We start from the raw sequence: 17,711 nt of genomic DNA on the forward strand, positions 1-17,711 counted from the left end.
CCGCATTCCCCGCATTTAGGCGAGACACCGCCAACTTAATTTCCCCACACGTTCTTCTTTAGGTGTTCAATTATCAATTCTTAGAAACTGTAGCTTACGAACTGTCATAACCTTGCGGGCCGGGGTAATCCGAAACTGCATTAGCTAGGAGGGAGAGCGTCGTGGTTCCCCTTTGTCGGCTAACTCACTATGGCACCCACCAAGCAACCGAGGATCAGCGATAATGGCAAAGAGCCTAGGAGATTCACATGTGCGAGCTGCAACAAGTCTTTCAAACGCAGTGAGCACTGTGCGCGCCACGAGTTGATGCATACTCAGGAGCGGCCATTTCCTTGTCGGATGTGTGGGAAACGATATGGCCGGAAGTAAGATATCCTTCTTCAATTTTATATTTCCTGCTTGCTTCCTAATCTACGGAGTGATTCTTACCGAGTCTCAGGGACCTCCTCCGTCGCCATGAGCGTACAATTCATGCAGACCATTATGTCAACAATGCTGGCCATGACATGCCAGAGAATTCTCCTTCCTCAGATGCATCCGAGAACCCCGACCCCTGCGACCCTCCCAATATGGAAGACTCCGATAGTGAAGGTCCCGCACTGCATAATATATCGTCAATACTACCGCTGCCTCTGGGTAAAGGTCCCCTTCCACAAGAGACTCAGGACAGCGATGTCCCCTCCATGCCGGGCGAGGTAGAATCAACCCTCCAGGCTGCTCCATCAATGTATCACGCAAATGGACTTTCACTCCCTTCACGCTCTTCCATTTACCAATACGGGCTTCAGTTTCCGTCACTATCCACTGTCGGTGGCCGTGATACTCCAATGGGATGTGACCCTTTATTTATGCATTTATTACTTGGAAGCGCTCCGGATGCGACCCAATATACTGGCATAGGCGACATAAACGGAGTTGTCTCAACCACAAATGGAGAGCACCAGTTACCGCACCAGTTACCGCCTACCTCGACTTCATCACAAGATGTTAATCAGACAAATCCATCAGCGGAACATCCAATAGGAGCAGCATGGGGTACGACACTAGGAGATGGCTTTCTCGACGGCCTAGGCTCTCTGGACTTTGAAATGGATCTAGGGACATCGCCTTCACATACGTGGTCTAGGGATCCAAGTAACCTGACACAAAGTCTTCCCACCATACTCCAAGAGAAGTCTGTTCTGTCTCCGCGATATTTAATCAACGAAACACACTTCGAAAGGATCCACAGAGATGCCTCCGTGCAACTCGGAAACCCTGACCCCGATTGCAACTTTTTTAAACTTAATGAACTACAGCAGTTTATCAAGAGTTATATCGAATGTTTTCACATACATCTGCCTTTCATTCATTTACCATCCTTTTCCCCCTCAATACGCCATCTCCCTTAATACTTGCAATGGCAAGCATTGGTGCACTGTACCGTCTGAGGCGGCGTCGTGCGTATGACCTTTTCAGGTTGTCAGAGACAATAGTAAGCCTTCGGATTGGGCATCGGTCTTCTGGATAAGGGTTAACTGACTCCCATATATATTTCATCTGCAGCCACCTCGAAACCAAATGGCACGTCTCGGTCTCCGTTGTGGGTCTTGCAAACTAAGATTCTCCTAACTATGTTTGCTGTATTCAGCCATCGGCAGAGTCTTGCTAAGGAAATGTTCGGCAAAATTGGTTTTATGATGCTGGTCCGTTCATTCTAGCCCATCCTTCGCATTTATTCCATTTTGATGAGAGACTTACCCTTCAATAGGAATACCAATGGAGGAGGATTGACTTGCAAAACCTTGTTACCAACCGCAAAACAATGACATGGTCCGATTGGATCAATTTTGAACAAACGAAAAGGGCGCTCTGTGTCATGTTTATCTTAAGTGATTTGCATATGATCACATTCAATATTACGCCCGGTTTCGTAATTGACCGGGATCTCATGATCGAAGCCCCTGATAGCAACGAGTTATGGGCGGCTAAAACATCTGAGGAATGGGAAGAAGTGCAGCGATCCCACCCCAACAGCCCACAGGATACCATTCAGAGCATTCTAGAGTGCATGATCCGGGCCCCGCCAAGTCCTCCAAATAGTGAGCCTTATTGTATAAGCGGCTTCACAGCAATAGTCGTCATGCACGCCATAAACATCTACCTTTGGCACCTGAACCAGCTTGCGCAAACTGTCAGCCGTTTCTCTCTGGGCATTTGGCCACATGAAAACTTACGAACCACATTGCTCCGAGCAGCAATCTCCACACTAGAGCGGACTGAAGCTGCCTTACAGGCGGGCCGATCATCTGATTACAAGATAGCTTGGGATGACCCAGAGCATACCCTTGTTTTCAACTGCAGTGCAGTACTTCGTGCTGGCTACTCGCGGCTTTTACCGCCATCGCATTCATTCAACCGCTTAACGCTCCTTGTGAATGACAGCGAGGCGCTGTCACGGGCAGTGAAGACATATGTAAATGTACCGCTGGAAAGGAATGAATTTGTGACCAAGGCTGCCAGCAAGGCTTACGAAGGGTTCAGGGGCCCAGTTACCATAGGTGCTACGCTTGTTAGCAAAACCGCTGCTTTCTCCTGGAGTATTGAGCACGCGGTGGCTGGGTGGGATAGTGGTGAGTCTTGTCCTCTGTCCTTACCCATTCGTCCGTTCCGTCCTACTGGGTAAATTGGCTAATTGATCTCTCTCCTCAGCCCTTCTATTGACCAAGTGGGTCCATAGCATGGAGGTAGATGTAGCCGGGCAACAGCCATCAGATGAAGAATTACAACTTCTTGACGACCTGAAATCTCTACTAGCTGAGGTGCAATACGAACACGAAACAAATGTCGAAGTTTATTCATTGGCTGCGCTTCTGGCTCGCACGTGGGCTGCCTTACTTGGCGATGTAAGTTGATACTTCACCATCTGATATTTACGTTATCTAAGGATCTGACTTTAGATTTGGGTTTGGGGGGTGACTCCCAGGATGGCGGAAATCTTGAGACTGCTCGCATTGGAATACCAGAGGCAGGCTGATTCTGTCCTGAGGAATATTGGACAATGATTACATATATTTCTATGTTGCTGTTGAAAATATACCCACGTCCTAGGGGGCATGAGTCGCCAAAGCCATTCTTGGTGTGCCCGGGTAAAATACCTTACATGTAATCCCTTTCCTCAACACCAAACCCAATTGTCACAGTTCAAATAAATACAAACAATTTAACAGTTGTAAATATTGTCCTCTTTCCTTGCCGCCTCCACTGACCTTCACACTTTAGTGGGCATGTCCGGGATGGGTATGCCCGTGGGCCTTGGGCGTTATGGACGGGCACTCTAGAAATCCAAATAGCCCACCGCCCACCATGGATGTCTATACGCTCACTAAGCGTAGTTTAAGTACTCCGTGAGCAAGACCTAAGTGCTATTCGAGTAACTAAGACTTAAGTGCTAACTAAGCATACCCTAAGCACTCACGAAGTAAACCTGAGTGCTCACTAAGCAGTCACCCTATACTATGAAATAATTAGTGAGTAGGACCCTGAGCGCCCTTATAAAGCGGCGGCACCCGGTCGGGAAATTCGTATCCGCGGCCTAAAATCTGGTACATACAGGTACATACTCGCCCGGAGTGGACATCTATAGCAAATGCAGCATCTTGGTTACATCTTTAATAGGATGGTTACTTTGGTTACATATCTCAAACCATAGCTGTTTCTCACAGGGCTGTTTGATCAGAGGATATCTTTCAAATTCAATACTCACAGAGGTAACGCCTTGCGCCATGAGCATGCTATATTCACCAAAACTATTCCAGTGAAGACATTATGGCAATGCATCCATAAGTCCGGGGGAAACTCAAGGTTGCAGCCAAAACAAAGAAGACTTGGTGCTTTATTGCGAAATATTAAACAGACGAGCGGCCCAAAATCGACCCAGCCACCCAGATGGCGGTGCATGCACCAACAACAGAGATGCCAACTAACCGCTTGCCCCAGTCGCTGTCTTCCGCCATTTTGGTCGGTCCAACAGTGCTCTTCAGCTTCAGATGCAAAGGTGATGAATGCAGGTCTTCAGTGACATTTCCAGCGTGATCACCAAGTATGGCTGAATATTCCTCATCACGCTTTTGCCACTTCTCTACAAGCCGCGCAATTTCAGCCAAATCTTCCTTGAGAGACCCAGGCTCAGTGGCATTGGCATTCTCCACTTCCACGTTCTGGACATTGCCGAAGAAATCAACCACAGTCCGCAGGCGGCCTTCTTGCTCGCCTCCAGGGAACAGATCCCACCGGACACCCGGCTGGGAGTGGATCTTCGACTCATCGTAAGAATCGAATAAGTCTCCCAGGTTGAGTTTAGAAGTGACACTTGTGACTTGTGTCTCGAGGAATTCGAGAACATAGTATGTCCAGCGATCAATGACAGCGACGCCGACGTCGTTGTCCGCGTGGTGGGAATATGAAGACTGGTCGATCTCGCTGGAACCTGTCGCCACGATGTTGGGCGAGTAGAAATGTGTGTACATCGTATTGGCCTGGCAAGTGTCGATCATGAACAACAGCTCATGGTAGCGCTTCTTCTCCCACATCTGTCCAAACGCGTCCGCAAGATCCCACGCGCCGATCTCTTCGGCGTCCTGGAACTTTAGGAATTGGTCGCCTCCATGTCCGGTCATGTATACTAGTACATTGCTGCCGGCGTCGGATCCCAGGCGCTTGCTGCGCGGCACGTCTTCGTCGAGGCGGTCGGTCAGGAGTCGGATGAAGTTCTCCACGGTCACTTCGTACCCCCTGTAGTCCACTTCGATGTTGTCACCGTATAGATCGACAGCGCGGTCTGCGTTACTGTAGACGGTTCCTGGGAAAGCATTTCGAGGGTTGCAAGCCATGTCATCGGGGAGCATGAGGATAATCTGTGAATCGGGAATGCCGAGCCGTTTGACGGTTCGGTATAGTGAGAGGACATTGGCGAGGTGACGGTAGTTGAACCAGAAGCGAGAGGTAGATACGAGTACCGCCCAGTTGGAGGTGTGTTCAGCGACAACTGCGCTGGCAAGAAGCAGCAAGGCAAATGCCTGTAGAAAGCGGAAGAGCAAAGCCATTGTGACGGGACGATCAGATCATAGTAGGGAGGAACACTGCTTGTATCACTAGCCGGTAGATGTGAAATCGGCAGTGACAAAGGATAAATTAAATCAAGCCCCACAGATATCAATCACAAGAACCATATCAAGGCCATAGCACAAATGGCCGGAAGAAGACAGACAGCTTCAAGAAGCTGCCCAGGTGAGATCGGAGATTACAAATGCCGGGGAACCTTTGGAGCCACCTTCATAAGGCATCAATCCCAACGCACGGGCCAAGGGCAGAGTCACCGCCTTCATCGGAGTCGGCATATTGGTCCCGCGGATCAGATCATAGTAGAAACTCGATTCCACCTTTTTCTTTTCACATCCATACCTCAGATCCTGTCCAGCGTTTAGTTTGGATATCATATTTCACCATGGCAGGCAAGAAAGCAGCAGGTGAGAACACCAAGAAGGTCGCCGGAAACGCTCGTGTATGTTTTTATTCAACCCCGCCCCCGCTATTATTGCCACATCCCTCAAGCATAAGATCATTTGGATAAAAGCTGATAGTGCCGTACAGAAAGCGGAAGCCGCAGCATCCAAGAAGGCAGCTGAGGACCAGAAGAAGTCCGCAGAGGAGGAAAAGGAATGGAAGAAGGGATCCAAGAGCAGCGCTAAGAAGTATGCGAACTCAATCTCTCAGAGAACATGTCCTCAAGTGCCGAGCTAACCACCTTCGATCTATAGGGAAGATTCCGAATCCAAGAAAGCCGAAGCCGCCCGCAAGAAGGCAGAGCGCGATGCCCTACTCGCCGAGGAAGAAGCCTCTCAACCAGCCAAAGCCAAAGGCGCCAACGCCAAGACCGCACAAAAGAAGACTCGCGGCCTCGATCTTTCACAGTTGGATGATGCTCCTGCGGGCAGCAAGAAGGAATCATCTATCAGCGCCACTGGTATCGACAACGCCCTAGATGCCCTGTCTCTGGCCTCGAAGGACACATCCAAGATCGACCGGCACCCCGAGCGCCGATTCAAGGCCGCATATGCCGCATTCGAGGAGAGACGCTTGCCAGAGATTGAGCAGGAAAACCCCGGTCTGCGCCGGAACCAGCGTATGGATCTCTGCCGGAAGGAATTCGAGAAGAGCGAGGAGAACCCATTCAACCAGGTGCATGCGGCTGTTAATGCCACCAAGGAAGAGGTTGCTGCACTTCGGGATAGCGAGCGCAAGAAGGTCGAGGGCAGACTGGGCGGCAAATAGGTTAGTCTGTTGCTGGATCACAAGCATTCAAGGGCATGGATTATTGAGAGGCTGTGGGCAATGTGCCGATATTGTCACATTGACCGCGGGTCCCAAGTCTCCATGCTCTCAGATACCCAACATGGATGGTGTTCATAAGAGTGTGGGCCTCTTATCTTGATTCGGAGTCATTGTTGCACGGTTCGGGAATACCAACCGTTTTCGAGTCATTGAGTCGCTGCATAGTTCAAACAAAAGGCTTAATGCTTAAGCCCGGGAAATAGACAACTGTGACTTTGTTTTTACATCGCACCTTGCATTGTGTCTTTAGCCTTTCCGGCATAAAAACTTACGAAATACAATGATCAATCCCTTTCAAGTTATGCAGTCTATTCCGACAGCAGGCTACCTGGTAACAATATCTTAAATGCATCCAGTAAGCTCCTACATAGCATAGCTCTGTTACACCTAGAAAACAAATGATGAAACTCTGGACCCTGCCAGAGCCATATATAATTGGTTTCAAATATCCTTATGACATCGTAGCTCGGACATCCCACACATATAGACTCTCATCCCAGCCAACACTAGCGCACCAGCCCTCACTTCCAAATAGACACCAGTCCACACCTGTTACAAACTCGGTATGTCTACCCATGCGCCCTAGTTCCGCGCCAACCACTGGACCAGCGCGCATCATATCCATATCCCCGCCCGGGCCCGCGTCTGACCGGTCACTCCACACTCGACAAGTCATATCGTAGCTTGCACTCAAAAGAACATTCGAAAGATGCGGCGACCAAGCCACTTTCCGCACAGCATATTCATGTCCGAGCATAGTAGTCAACGGCCCTTGTTGCGGGGCCCGGATATCAAACGTCCGAATAGCACGGTCAACGCCCGCCGTAGCTAAAACAGTGGGACGGTATTTGTTCCAGTCATGGGTGAGGGCCTCCGCGGGCGGGGCAGGGCCGCCCGGTTGGCCGGGGATTGCAGGCGCAGGGGGACCGGCGTGGATGGGGATCTGGGTGACGAGGTGGTTTGAGGCTGAGGCCGGGGTGCGGAGATCGAAAACGCGCACGTATGAGTCTGACGTCACGCAGGAGATGATGTCTGGGCTGTGTGGACAGAATGATGCGGAGTAGGTGCAGCTGTGTGTTGGGAGGGTGAGGAGAGACTGCGGGCGATGTGGCGACCAGATGCGGACTGTGCCGTCCCAGCTACTTGAGCAGAAGCGATCTTTTGCGACTGGGTTCCAGCTTACGCTGAATACTTCCCGTGCGTGTTCTTTCCAGTTTGAGATTGGGAATTCGTCCGCTGTACAGTCGAATAGCTTGATGCTGCCGTCGCCCGATGCGGCGAGGACTTGGTTCTCGTGGAGTTCGGACCATGCGAGATCATATAGTGAGTCTTGTGTCGTGAACCTGGAAGTTGTGATAGCGCGAAATGGTTAGAATTTGGTTCTTTACTTCCGACTCCGTTGCGCACTCCGCGGGGTCTGCGAATATCCCACTTACCATTTTAGCGGTTGGATTCCATTCGCCGTCAACTCCAGGATATGCAGGCGGCCATTGCCAACTAGGCCAAAATTTGAAGAACTTGCAACGGCTAGCCGATTGTCGAAGAAAGGGGAGTATTTGACAGCGCAACCGTTATATCCTTGTGTGCGGTAATGGAGCATGATGAGCAACTGTTCAGCGCCGATCGCTCGAGGGGAGAGGTGAGAAAGAGGAAGAGAGAAAGTGAGATCTTCAATCAGGCTAGGGTATCAAAAGCATAAACGTCGACACGAAGATGTCAAGTTCAGAATCGGCGTATGATCTCGGGATTGCGGGGATCAGATGAGCCGAGGTCCTTCCTTGGCTTTCAGGCACGGCCTTATACTTTCACATTCGCTTCTGATCTATTATCTATACCTGCATTTTAATAGGAAAATTGATACTCGAGAATGCCCTATGCTCTCCCTAATGATTTAGATTCGCCTAATCGGGTACCGTTCCTATACCTTAACTAGTTTTGTATACTACCGCTTTTTTGTTAAACTCCCTAAATATACAGTGGAAACATATAGAGAGGCAGAAATTACGGCTGGAGATTAAGAAGGTACAAGACTTTTAGGCAATTATCAATTCCCTATATAAAAGAAGATCATACATAAAATAAGTATATATTCGTTGAGGTATATATTTCATGGGTAAAACCCTGTCCCGACTAATGGACTGTACAATTTTGTGTATTACCCAGTTACGTAGATATTGGATGAACTATAGATCTCAAAATCTCACATTATTCCATTTCACAGGTGGGCTAGTGGTATGACGAAGCATTGTGGTAATCCATGGATGTATACATAAGTACACAGTGCTGCTGCTTTAGCCCTTGGTGGCGCCAATTTTTTTTTTTCCTTCATAGTTCACTACATTGCTACTTACTGAGATTCTGCACAAATAACACAAAGCTGTTTTCATAGATGGCTGAAGTATATGATGTTCGTGATCATTGACGTCAACAAGCTACATCTATAGCTGCATCCAGCCCTAATTGCAACGCTAGTAAGGAACCATTCTAGATCCTCAATTTTCCATTCAATGGCATATATCTGAGCCAATCATGTCAAATAACCATAAGGTGAACCACGCCGATGTTATTTTGCCCCAGCCCCTGCAAAGTATGGGAATGACGCCATGGTTGGCCTCTTCTGAAATTTGCTTACAAGTCTGATTCAATTCTGATTGAATATTTCTTAACATACAAATCGACCGTTATGATAAGCTCAAAACAATATACCCAAACCGCACCCACACAGAGACGCGACGCAATGCCAGTATCAAAGCACTATACATCCCCGGCCAGTGTATTCCTCAAAGAAGAAGTATACCGACTCGGAGCATTGCCAGGACTGAGATCCCTACCTCCAGGCCCAGAACGAGACTTTCTCACCCTGTCATGGGGGCCTATCATCTACCGCACCTCGTACGCTCCCGAAACCAAACGTCTTCTCCCAGTATTCCTGCGCTACCTCAATAATTCCGTGCACGGGGCCTTGCGCCGGACATTTACAGGCTCCGATGAAGAAATCGAAACTCTCACAACGACATATTCTTCCAAGGTTTTCAGCTCGCCAGAGATATACGCCAAGATGGATGAGGAAGCGGTCCGACAGGCTTTCCATGATTTCAAGGTGTCGCTCGGGATACCTGAAACAGAGCTCCCGAGCAGACTGCGCATATGCTTGATGCTAGATGACGAAGCGTTAGCGCACTTGAAATGTGTTTTAGATCTTGCCTCGATGGCTGAGGAGGATGCAGATGTGGGTGGATGCTGGGTGAAGGTTGTTGAGGAGAATTTCCCGGATTCTAGGATGGGTGATCACCCGCTTGCGAAACCCGATACGGAAAGTGTATCTCAAGTTAGAGAATATCGTGGGAGTTATCATGGGTGGACGATGGTGGCACTCGATGCATTGGTAGAGGTCTTTGATGGGCTTCGGCAAATGAAATGGTTGGTTGACTATCATCGGGAGGGCAATGTATACTTGGGAGACGGCAAATGGAGGAGTGTATCAAGCTAGCGCTTTGAATTGTTTTCCAAATTGTTTTCATTAATTCGATATAGGAAATGTATTGATGGAACTGATCAAATTTGGGTGTTCATCGGGGGGATATCTATACGTTCCTTCCCATTACCAAGGTTGTGAGTGCTGGTGACTAGTAACCTTCGGGTGAAGTCAAGACGAGCTCACATGTAAATATCATTGCTCTTTGCCTCTTTCGATAGATAATGTATATGGTTTCTTTGTAATCTTCTTCATTTCATAAACCTCAGCTCTCCGACAAGAAAAGTGCTAGGAGTAAGGTGTACCGTAGGGACAACCACCCATCCGACCCTTGCCTACGGATGGAACTAGTAAATGATATGTTGATCAGTTATTAGTAGTAGAAATAAAGACGTTTGTATCATTATCTGTGTTTGTCAAATTTCGTAGTCCAGAACTTAGCTGTCTTAACCCTTCAATCAGTCAATCTTTCGTTGCACCATGCACTTCGAGGTAGTCCCTTCTCACAGGTTATGAGCCCTCGAAAGCTCTATTCAACCCTCCTCCCCGTTACTATCAACAGCATCATAATCCTCCAAGTGCCTATCTATCGAAGCATTATCATCATCAAGATTCAACAGGGGTCTCTCTCGACAACGCGCCCACCGGCCAGGCCATCGACCTACAAACGTCCACCTCAACGCGTGCAAGTTTTCAGCCCTTACCAAGCTCTATCATCTCATAAAACCTCACATTCGTGCCTCTCCTTTGACGTTCCAGCACCCGCTTTACCCTGCTACTTCTTCAAGCCTCCTTGCTATGCTTACAAGTTTACTACCTAGCCAGAGCGATTTTGGCATGCTGGCGTGAATCCGGGAATTGGAAAGACCCTGGATACAATTGGGATCAGGTCACCTGGCCATGTTTGCCAGGACTGCCTGTGAGAATAAATACAGCATATTTTACCACTAGACCACTACAAAAACCATGATTCTTGTATGAGGCCTAGAGGCGCCATGTCTACCATTTTGACACTGCCAGTTACATGGTCTCCTCTCCCTCTTCTTCTGCTTCTTTTCTCTCAGGTGAGTAGTTCTAATACAGTTTTATTGCTCTCTCTTCTCATGGCTTCATCAGCAATCTCTTCGTTGGACCTGCATTCAAGGATCATACATAAAATGAATGTGTATTCGTACCACCGGTCCGCTGGACGTTGATGGAAAATTCAAGAATTCCGATAATGCCTATATTTCTTGAGTATAGCGAGAAGCTCTTTATTGGTGAATAAGGGGAATGGTAAGTTATAAGAACTCCGTGTTTTGAATATATCTTCTATCATTAACGTATGACTTTATAGTTTCGTCTTCTACGGTTGATGTCTATGTTCCATGGATAATGTTATGATGCTGGAAAATCATGTATAGATCATACTGGAAAATCAACAGGTGGATGTTGGATCTAAACGCTTGTGGCAAAATCAATAAGTGGGGGTTCTTACTTAGATTATGATGTTGATGGAGAAAAAATGGCGAGCAGAAAGGCGCCGAATCAAATTGACTATGGCTATTAAAAATAAAAATAAAGCCGTCTAAGAAACGGCGCAATTTCTCATTCTCGATTTCTTTCTCGTTCTGCTCTCATGTATACTAGCATTCAGCCACCGGCTTACAAGATGTTGCCGCTTGGCATGCCATCGTTATAAGCGAGGTGGAATTATCCGTTTGAAGTGTTTGGTAAGCTTCCTGAAGCAGACGTTGCTAGCGATGTGGTATGCCGGCATATTCTTCTTGTTGAAGCCAACGATCAAGCTGGTATGTCCGGTCCCATCCAGAATAATTCTCCCGCGTCTCTTGTAGCATTCGCCGCGAGGAAGACCTGGAATCATATTATTAGTATTTTTTCATTCAGGTGGTTCGCTTTCTATATATGCACTTACCAGTATAAGAGATTCTCCAGAAATTTATCTCCAGTAAGCCGACAGTTTGAGAGCCAACGGAAATCTGCAGGCCATTGACAGCTGCCTAAATTCCGTGTCACGTCGAATACAACATTCCTCGCATTTTCGGATAATACAGGGTTTCTGTAAATCAATGTCTAATATAGTGGACAATGTGGACAATTTCGAAAGGGACTGCTCAAAAATTTGAAAGAACAGAACTAAGATCCACATGAGGACATTGGAAGATAGGCTCAGCTTCGTAATAAGCGTGGGAGATAGATAGACGTATCCTATACCGAGCATGTACAACCAGGTGGTCAGATTTGTCAATAAACACACGCATCGCGACTCGGGCGTTGTTGTCAGGTGTAGTAAGTAATGAACAACTGTGACTTGAATGGGGGCCCCCTGTACGGTCGAATTTAAAAGGGCCGATTTGAGCTTGGGATAGCATAGTAGTAGCAGGTGATTTAAAGCTTCACAATGCGCCCTCGTTCGCGAATAGTCCAGGCAGCGCATGGGCATATGTCAACTATACCGGCGTTTTTTGTACAAGACTTCCCGAGAGCTGGATAATGTAGTGAAGCTTCACTAAATTCCTTTCGTGGATGGAGCTTTAAGCATTTCCCGCAATATACCCAGTGATAATTTTCGAGTCGAAGAAGAAGTTGGTTTCGTGGCACCCTTCTACTATTCACACATAGAATAGGGATTAAATTCGAATTTATAAAAGTCGTGGGAAATCGAAGTCTTTTTGTTTTAGATCCGCACTAAACAGGTCGTAAAATCTTTTGCAGCTAAGGGATAGATAGGCTCCATCGACCAGGGAGAGATGCTGATACATATTGCTTAGAACGCTGTCTTCCAGAGAAAGAATTATGGGAAGCTTTCTTCTGGTTCGGGAAATGAGAGATGAAAGCAAAGGTATCAGGACTCTGCTGTTTCTTTTCTTCACTTTTTGCTTCCTCATTTTCCCTTTGTGATGAGAAAAAGGTAGGCTCCAATTCAGTCTGCATGCAGTCTTCCCGCCTTTTGATACAGGAAATTTCTCATTATCGTCAAGACGGCTGTAGCCTTCGCGAGACCATTCAGTTTCCAACGCTGCATCTTTGAATATGATTGATATACGTACGATATATGGGGGTGTTGGTCGGGTAAATTTGCTCTGAGAATGACAACTAGGATGATAATGAGCCAAGGGAGGAGTTTGAGTACCGAAAAGATAGTTATCCAACGCCTAATTTTAGGGTTTTTAGAGCCGATGTCCAATTTGTCTACGGAGTATGGAGGCCAATTTCCGAACTTAAACACCTCTATCTAATATATTTACTAGTTTTTATTAAATATTAGTGGAATATTAGTCGAAATCACTATGTAACCATTTTTTCTAAAATAATATTTATAGATAGACATAGCCCAGTATTAGTACTGGGTTGAAACATAAGGGTTTCATTTCTTAGTCAAGTAGCCAGTCGCATCTTATTCAAAATGATAATTGAAGCCTGAGTGCTATATAGAATATCCCTAGTCATTGAGAAGACAGCCTTGGAGGTGAAGATGTAATAGTCTCATTCCGGGTGGCCCTGCATCTATGACATCGTGATCCGATTGGTCACTTCGACAGCAATCATGTGCCGATAAGCATTTATTTTATCGTGATACATGAGGCTTATCGATCAGCTTAGGCATCCATCCATCTCATTCACTTTTCGGAGCCTCAAAAGAATGGGATTTGAAACATGGATGCCTTCATATCAAGGAAACGTCCACGGCTCTCGAATCCGAACGAGGAACCCAAGCACGAGTCATCAGATCCCAGCGAAGACACCACTGATACCAAGCTAGCAATACTGCTATCTCTCTTCCCGGCCATCAAACAGGATGAGCTATTGGATATACTCGTATCCTGTGAAGGGTCTGTGGAGAATGTTGCCAACCTCCTCTCTACAAAAGACTTCACAGCAGGCACACCCGTGAGCAAAAAACGAGCTGCTGTTACCTCATCATTCGGCGTGCAGACATCTCTCTCATCACATATTTTAACAACAGCTGAAGATGGAAGCATAAAGCCCATGCATGAAGGTGCGAGAAAGAGAAACCTTCCGCCTCCAAAGAAGGGCAAAACTCTACACCTTTACTCGCCTGAGGACATTGCCACCCACACACCTTGTACTATCATCCACAACTTCCTACCAGCTCAAGAAGCAGATAAACTTCTGCTTGAATTACTTGATGAATCAAAACACTTTTCTCGGTACGACTTTCAACTCTTCAACCGGACTGTCCAGAGTCCCCACACAACTGCCGTGTATGTGTCTACACCTGAAGAACACCGGCAACAGACATCAGAATACACTTACGGTGGCACATATCGGTCAAATGTCCGCCAGGCAACACCACAACTACGATTAGTCTCGCGCCAAGTACAGAAAATCGTCAACGTTGAGATCAACAAACGAATTCGAGATGTCTATCCCGACGGAAAGAAGTTACAGTACCAGTCCCCAAAAGAGTGGCGGCCGAACGCAGCATTTGTCAACTGCTACGACGGGCCGAGTGAAAGCGTAGGATATCACTCCGACAAACTCACTTATCTCGGCCCTCACCCGGTGATAGGAAGCCTGAGCTTGGGCGTGGCACGCGAATTCCGAGTCCGTCGGATAGTACCTCGAGATGACGACGAGACTGCTGAAGAAGAACAAAACGCCGGTCAGACTGGCCCTGTTTCAAATTCTGCACGAAATCAGACTACATCGGCTGCACGCGCTGACGCCCAAGGCCAAATCTCAATACATCTTCCACACAATTCTCTCCTTATTATGCACGCAGAGATGCAAGAGGAGTGGAAACACTCTATCGCCCCAGCTCAAACCATTTCTCCACATCCGATCTCTGGGAACAGGCGTATTAACATCACATATCGTTGGTATCGTGATACTTTACATCCACGCTACACGCCACGTTGCAAGTGTGGCGAACACACGATTCTCCGGTGTGCACAGCGCAAACATGAGACGCGAGGGAGATACATGTGGATGTGCTATGCTGCATATACACCAGGAAAGGAGGGGTGTTCTTTCTTCCAGTGGGCCGAGTTTGATGATGATGGGGATCCGATATGGGGAAAGAAAGTTATCCTGGACGAGGCCCCTATTTTAACAAGTTTCTCGGCATCTCAATAGATTATGAAACTCATGTGTGATAGGTACATATATAGAGATGCGGAATTATCCCGTTTTGACCTCGGATATACAAAAGAAGTACACGAAGTTGAACGAAAATAGACGCATGTGCCAAATAAGGTTTAGAGACTATGCACTATAAATTTATAGAAACTCCTATCAGGTTGATCAGTTGAAGTATAGAAGTTACTTCGAAGATACAAGCAGTGAATCCTAAAAGCCAATAATGATTAAGATCCAAGTCTTCAATGGTCGCTATGTACTGCAATAGTATGGCCTCAGGCGGAAAGTGGGTTCGTATTCCGCAAACTCCACACTTTAGGTGGTTCCTCGGCTGTCTTAACATCCATTTGAACCAATTATTACATGCCAGATGCTACTAGCTCCTCACCGGACCGTGCCTCTAATGTATGTGAATGGACCTATCTCCAACTATTATGTACAGAAACAGGTAAGATTGCCCTAAGCTACCCCTAAAACATGAAGATATGCGGAATCATCTCCGCTACACTCCGCTATTTCAAAAGTACGGTGTAAAAAGCTGGCAAGCTCGAAGTTTGCGCCTTTCGCTGTTGATCTTTCATTTGCCATCTTTATGCAATCGTGATCTCTGGAATCTACACCATGACTTCTGTTGAGGATACCTATGACTATATTGTCTGCGGGTAAGATACTCATCAACAGAAGCTTAGAATCTTGCTAACCGTGAGGTAGAGGAGGAACCTCTGGCTGTGTGGTTGCTGGTCGTCTAGCTGAAAACCCAGAGGTTAGAGTCTTGCTGCTAGAGGCTGGACAGCATAATAAGGACCTGGAGAATGTTCATATGACCGGCGGGTGAGCTACAGAAGCCTAGTTGGTGCATCCATTGTTACTGACAGATCAGATGGTCAAACAACTTCGATGCTGAGACTGACTGGAACTTTGTCACTCCTCCAATGGCGGGAGTTGACAACCGCCAAGTGAAACTGAGTCGTGGCCGATTCCTCGGTGGATCCAGCGGGTGCAATGGCACGCTTTGCATCCGTGGCAATAAGCAGGATTATGATGACTGGGGATTAGATGGGTGGAGCGGAGAAGAGTTCTTCAAGTCTATGAGAAAGGTAGGCGACATGGTTCCACGCCGGTGCTGATGTCAATGCCTAAGTACTAACAACATGAGCAGTCAGAGACCTTCCACCCGAAGGCATGGTTTCAGGCCGACAAAGAGAGTCACGGATACTCCGGGCCCCTTCACACAGAGCCACATGATCTGGCGCCCATCTCCCAGCTCCTGCTCGACTCTTATACCTCGCAAGGCATGCCCTTGCACCACGACATGTTCAGCACTGGCGATGTTGCGCAAGGATGTGGCCATGTGCCCCGAACTGTGTACCAGGGCACGCGGACAACAGGCGCTGATTTCGTCACCAACAAGAACCACTGTGGGAACATCACCATCAAGACCGATACTACCGTCGACAAGATTATTTTCGGCAAGCAGGCAAACGAGACTCGCGCTTCCGGCGTAATCACTCAAACTTCAGATGGCAAGTCCAGCATCTACTACGCCCGAAAGGAGATCATCATCTCTGCAGGCGCCTACTGCAGTCCGGCAATCCTCCTTCGATCTGGCATCGGCCCAAAGGCAGAGCTAGAACAGCACAATATTCCTTCTTTGATCAATCTACCAGGCGTGGGCAAGAACCTCATGGACCACCTTGTCAGTAATCTCTACACAACCATTAATACCAACACGAACCATCCTAACACCTATCTTCTAGATTGTATTTATGTTCTACGAAACCGAAAAACAAGGCCTAACAAACGACCACCACGTCTACCACAACGACAACTTCGACCGAACCTACGCCCAATGGAAAGAGCAAAAGACCGGTTTCCTGTCCAGTTTCCCCTTCGGCAGCTTCGCCTTCGCGCGTCTCGACGACCGACTAAAAGACGAGCCTCTTTGGAAAAACGCCAGCCGCAAACCAGGCCGTGACCCCATGGGCCTCACACCACAACAGCCAAATATCGAGTTCTTCAGTACAGAGTGCTACGGCGGCCCGAAGCAATATGACCAATTCCCGATTAACAACCAGCACGCGTTTTCCATGATTGCAGAGCTGTTTGCGCCGAAGTCTCGTGGCTCGGTGGTGCTCGAATCGGCGGATCCGTCAGTGAACCCGGTTGTCGATTGTAATTATCTGGCTGATCCGCTTGATCTGTTGGTTCTTAGTGAGGCTTGTCGATTTGGGAATGAGGTTGTTATGCAGGGTGCTGGGACTAAGGATATTGTTAAAGGGTCTTGGCCGCCAAATTTGAATCATCATACTTATAAATCGAGGGAGGAGTGGGTTCCATATGTGAAACAGCATGCGACTACTTGTGAGTTAGTGGAGTATTGGAATTGCGTTTGGCCTTGTTGTGTTTACTGACGTTTTGTTAATAGGCTACCATGCGGCGGGCACTTGTGCCATGGGGAAGAAGGATAATCCCATGGCTGTTCTCAATGAAAAATTGCAAGTCAGGGGTGTTTCGGGGCTTCGAGTTGCTGATTGCAGTGTCATGCCGACGTTGCATGGAGGACATACTCAGATGCCGGCTTATGGCATCGGAGAGAAATGTGCGGATTTAATCAAAGAGACATGGCGGATGGCGGGTAATGTCTATCCTCGCATCTGATACTTTATGCTGTCGAGTTTTTCCAGCATATAGGGAGGGCTGTGAGGGTTTTGTGGTTGGGTATCTGCTTCGTGTCTACGATATTACCCAGCTCCAGCACTGG

The 17,711-nt window shown here is 47.5% G+C and overlaps 7 protein-coding genes across 7 annotated transcripts; 4 read left to right on the forward strand and 3 right to left on the reverse strand.

Moving 5' to 3' along the window:
• Nucleotides 1-1,613: 1,613 nt before the first annotated feature.
• Nucleotides 1,614-3,044, forward strand: N7517_008631 (uncharacterized protein; the record flags this gene model as incomplete). Its single annotated transcript, XM_056726361.1, has 4 exons — nt 1,614-1,685; nt 1,751-2,612; nt 2,692-2,885; nt 2,940-3,044. The coding sequence occupies 4 exons, from the start codon at nt 1,614-1,616 to the stop codon at nt 3,042-3,044; spliced, it is 1,233 nt and encodes a 410-aa protein (XP_056577212.1).
• An 843-nt stretch (nt 3,045-3,887) lies between these two features.
• On the reverse strand, nt 3,888-5,084 carry N7517_008632 (GPI-anchored transamidase; the record flags this gene model as incomplete). Its single annotated transcript, XM_056726362.1, has 1 exon — nt 3,888-5,084. One exon carries the CDS (start codon nt 5,082-5,084, stop codon nt 3,888-3,890), a length of 1,197 nt encoding a protein of 398 aa, XP_056577213.1.
• Nucleotides 5,085-6,018: 934 nt separating this feature from the next.
• On the reverse strand, nt 6,019-6,339 carry N7517_008633 (uncharacterized protein; the record flags this gene model as incomplete). The annotated part of the gene is made up of 1 exon (XM_056726363.1): nt 6,019-6,339. One exon carries the CDS (start codon nt 6,337-6,339, stop codon nt 6,019-6,021), a length of 321 nt encoding a protein of 106 aa, XP_056577214.1.
• Nucleotides 6,340-6,823: 484 nt separating this feature from the next.
• On the reverse strand, nt 6,824-7,972 carry pex7 (putative peroxisome biosynthesis protein (Peroxine-7); the record flags this gene model as incomplete). The annotated part of the gene is made up of 2 exons (XM_056726364.1): nt 6,824-7,715; nt 7,809-7,972. The coding sequence occupies 2 exons, from the start codon at nt 7,970-7,972 to the stop codon at nt 6,824-6,826; spliced, it is 1,056 nt and encodes a 351-aa protein (XP_056577215.1).
• A 1,137-nt stretch (nt 7,973-9,109) lies between these two features.
• Nucleotides 9,110-9,862, forward strand: N7517_008635 (uncharacterized protein; the record flags this gene model as incomplete). The annotated part of the gene is made up of 1 exon (XM_056726365.1): nt 9,110-9,862. The coding sequence occupies one exon, from the start codon at nt 9,110-9,112 to the stop codon at nt 9,860-9,862; it is 753 nt and encodes a 250-aa protein (XP_056577216.1).
• Nucleotides 9,863-13,504: 3,642 nt separating this feature from the next.
• On the forward strand, nt 13,505-14,947 carry N7517_008636 (putative CUE domain protein; the record flags this gene model as incomplete). Its single annotated transcript, XM_056726366.1, has 1 exon — nt 13,505-14,947. The coding sequence occupies one exon, from the start codon at nt 13,505-13,507 to the stop codon at nt 14,945-14,947; it is 1,443 nt and encodes a 480-aa protein (XP_056577217.1).
• Nucleotides 14,948-15,571: 624 nt separating this feature from the next.
• On the forward strand, nt 15,572-17,608 carry N7517_008637 (GMC family oxidoreductase; the record flags this gene model as incomplete). The annotated part of the gene is made up of 6 exons (XM_056726367.1): nt 15,572-15,612; nt 15,662-15,781; nt 15,831-16,047; nt 16,110-16,646; nt 16,708-17,311; nt 17,376-17,608. 6 exons carry the CDS (start codon nt 15,572-15,574, stop codon nt 17,606-17,608), a joined length of 1,752 nt encoding a protein of 583 aa, XP_056577218.1.
• Nucleotides 17,609-17,711: the final 103 nt, after the last annotated feature.

Source organism: Penicillium concentricum, assembly GCF_028827145.1.
Source record: "Penicillium concentricum strain IBT 3081 chromosome Unknown utg000003l_segment0_segment0, whole genome shotgun sequence".
Lineage (NCBI taxonomy): Eukaryota > Fungi > Ascomycota > Eurotiomycetes > Eurotiales > Aspergillaceae > Penicillium > Penicillium concentricum.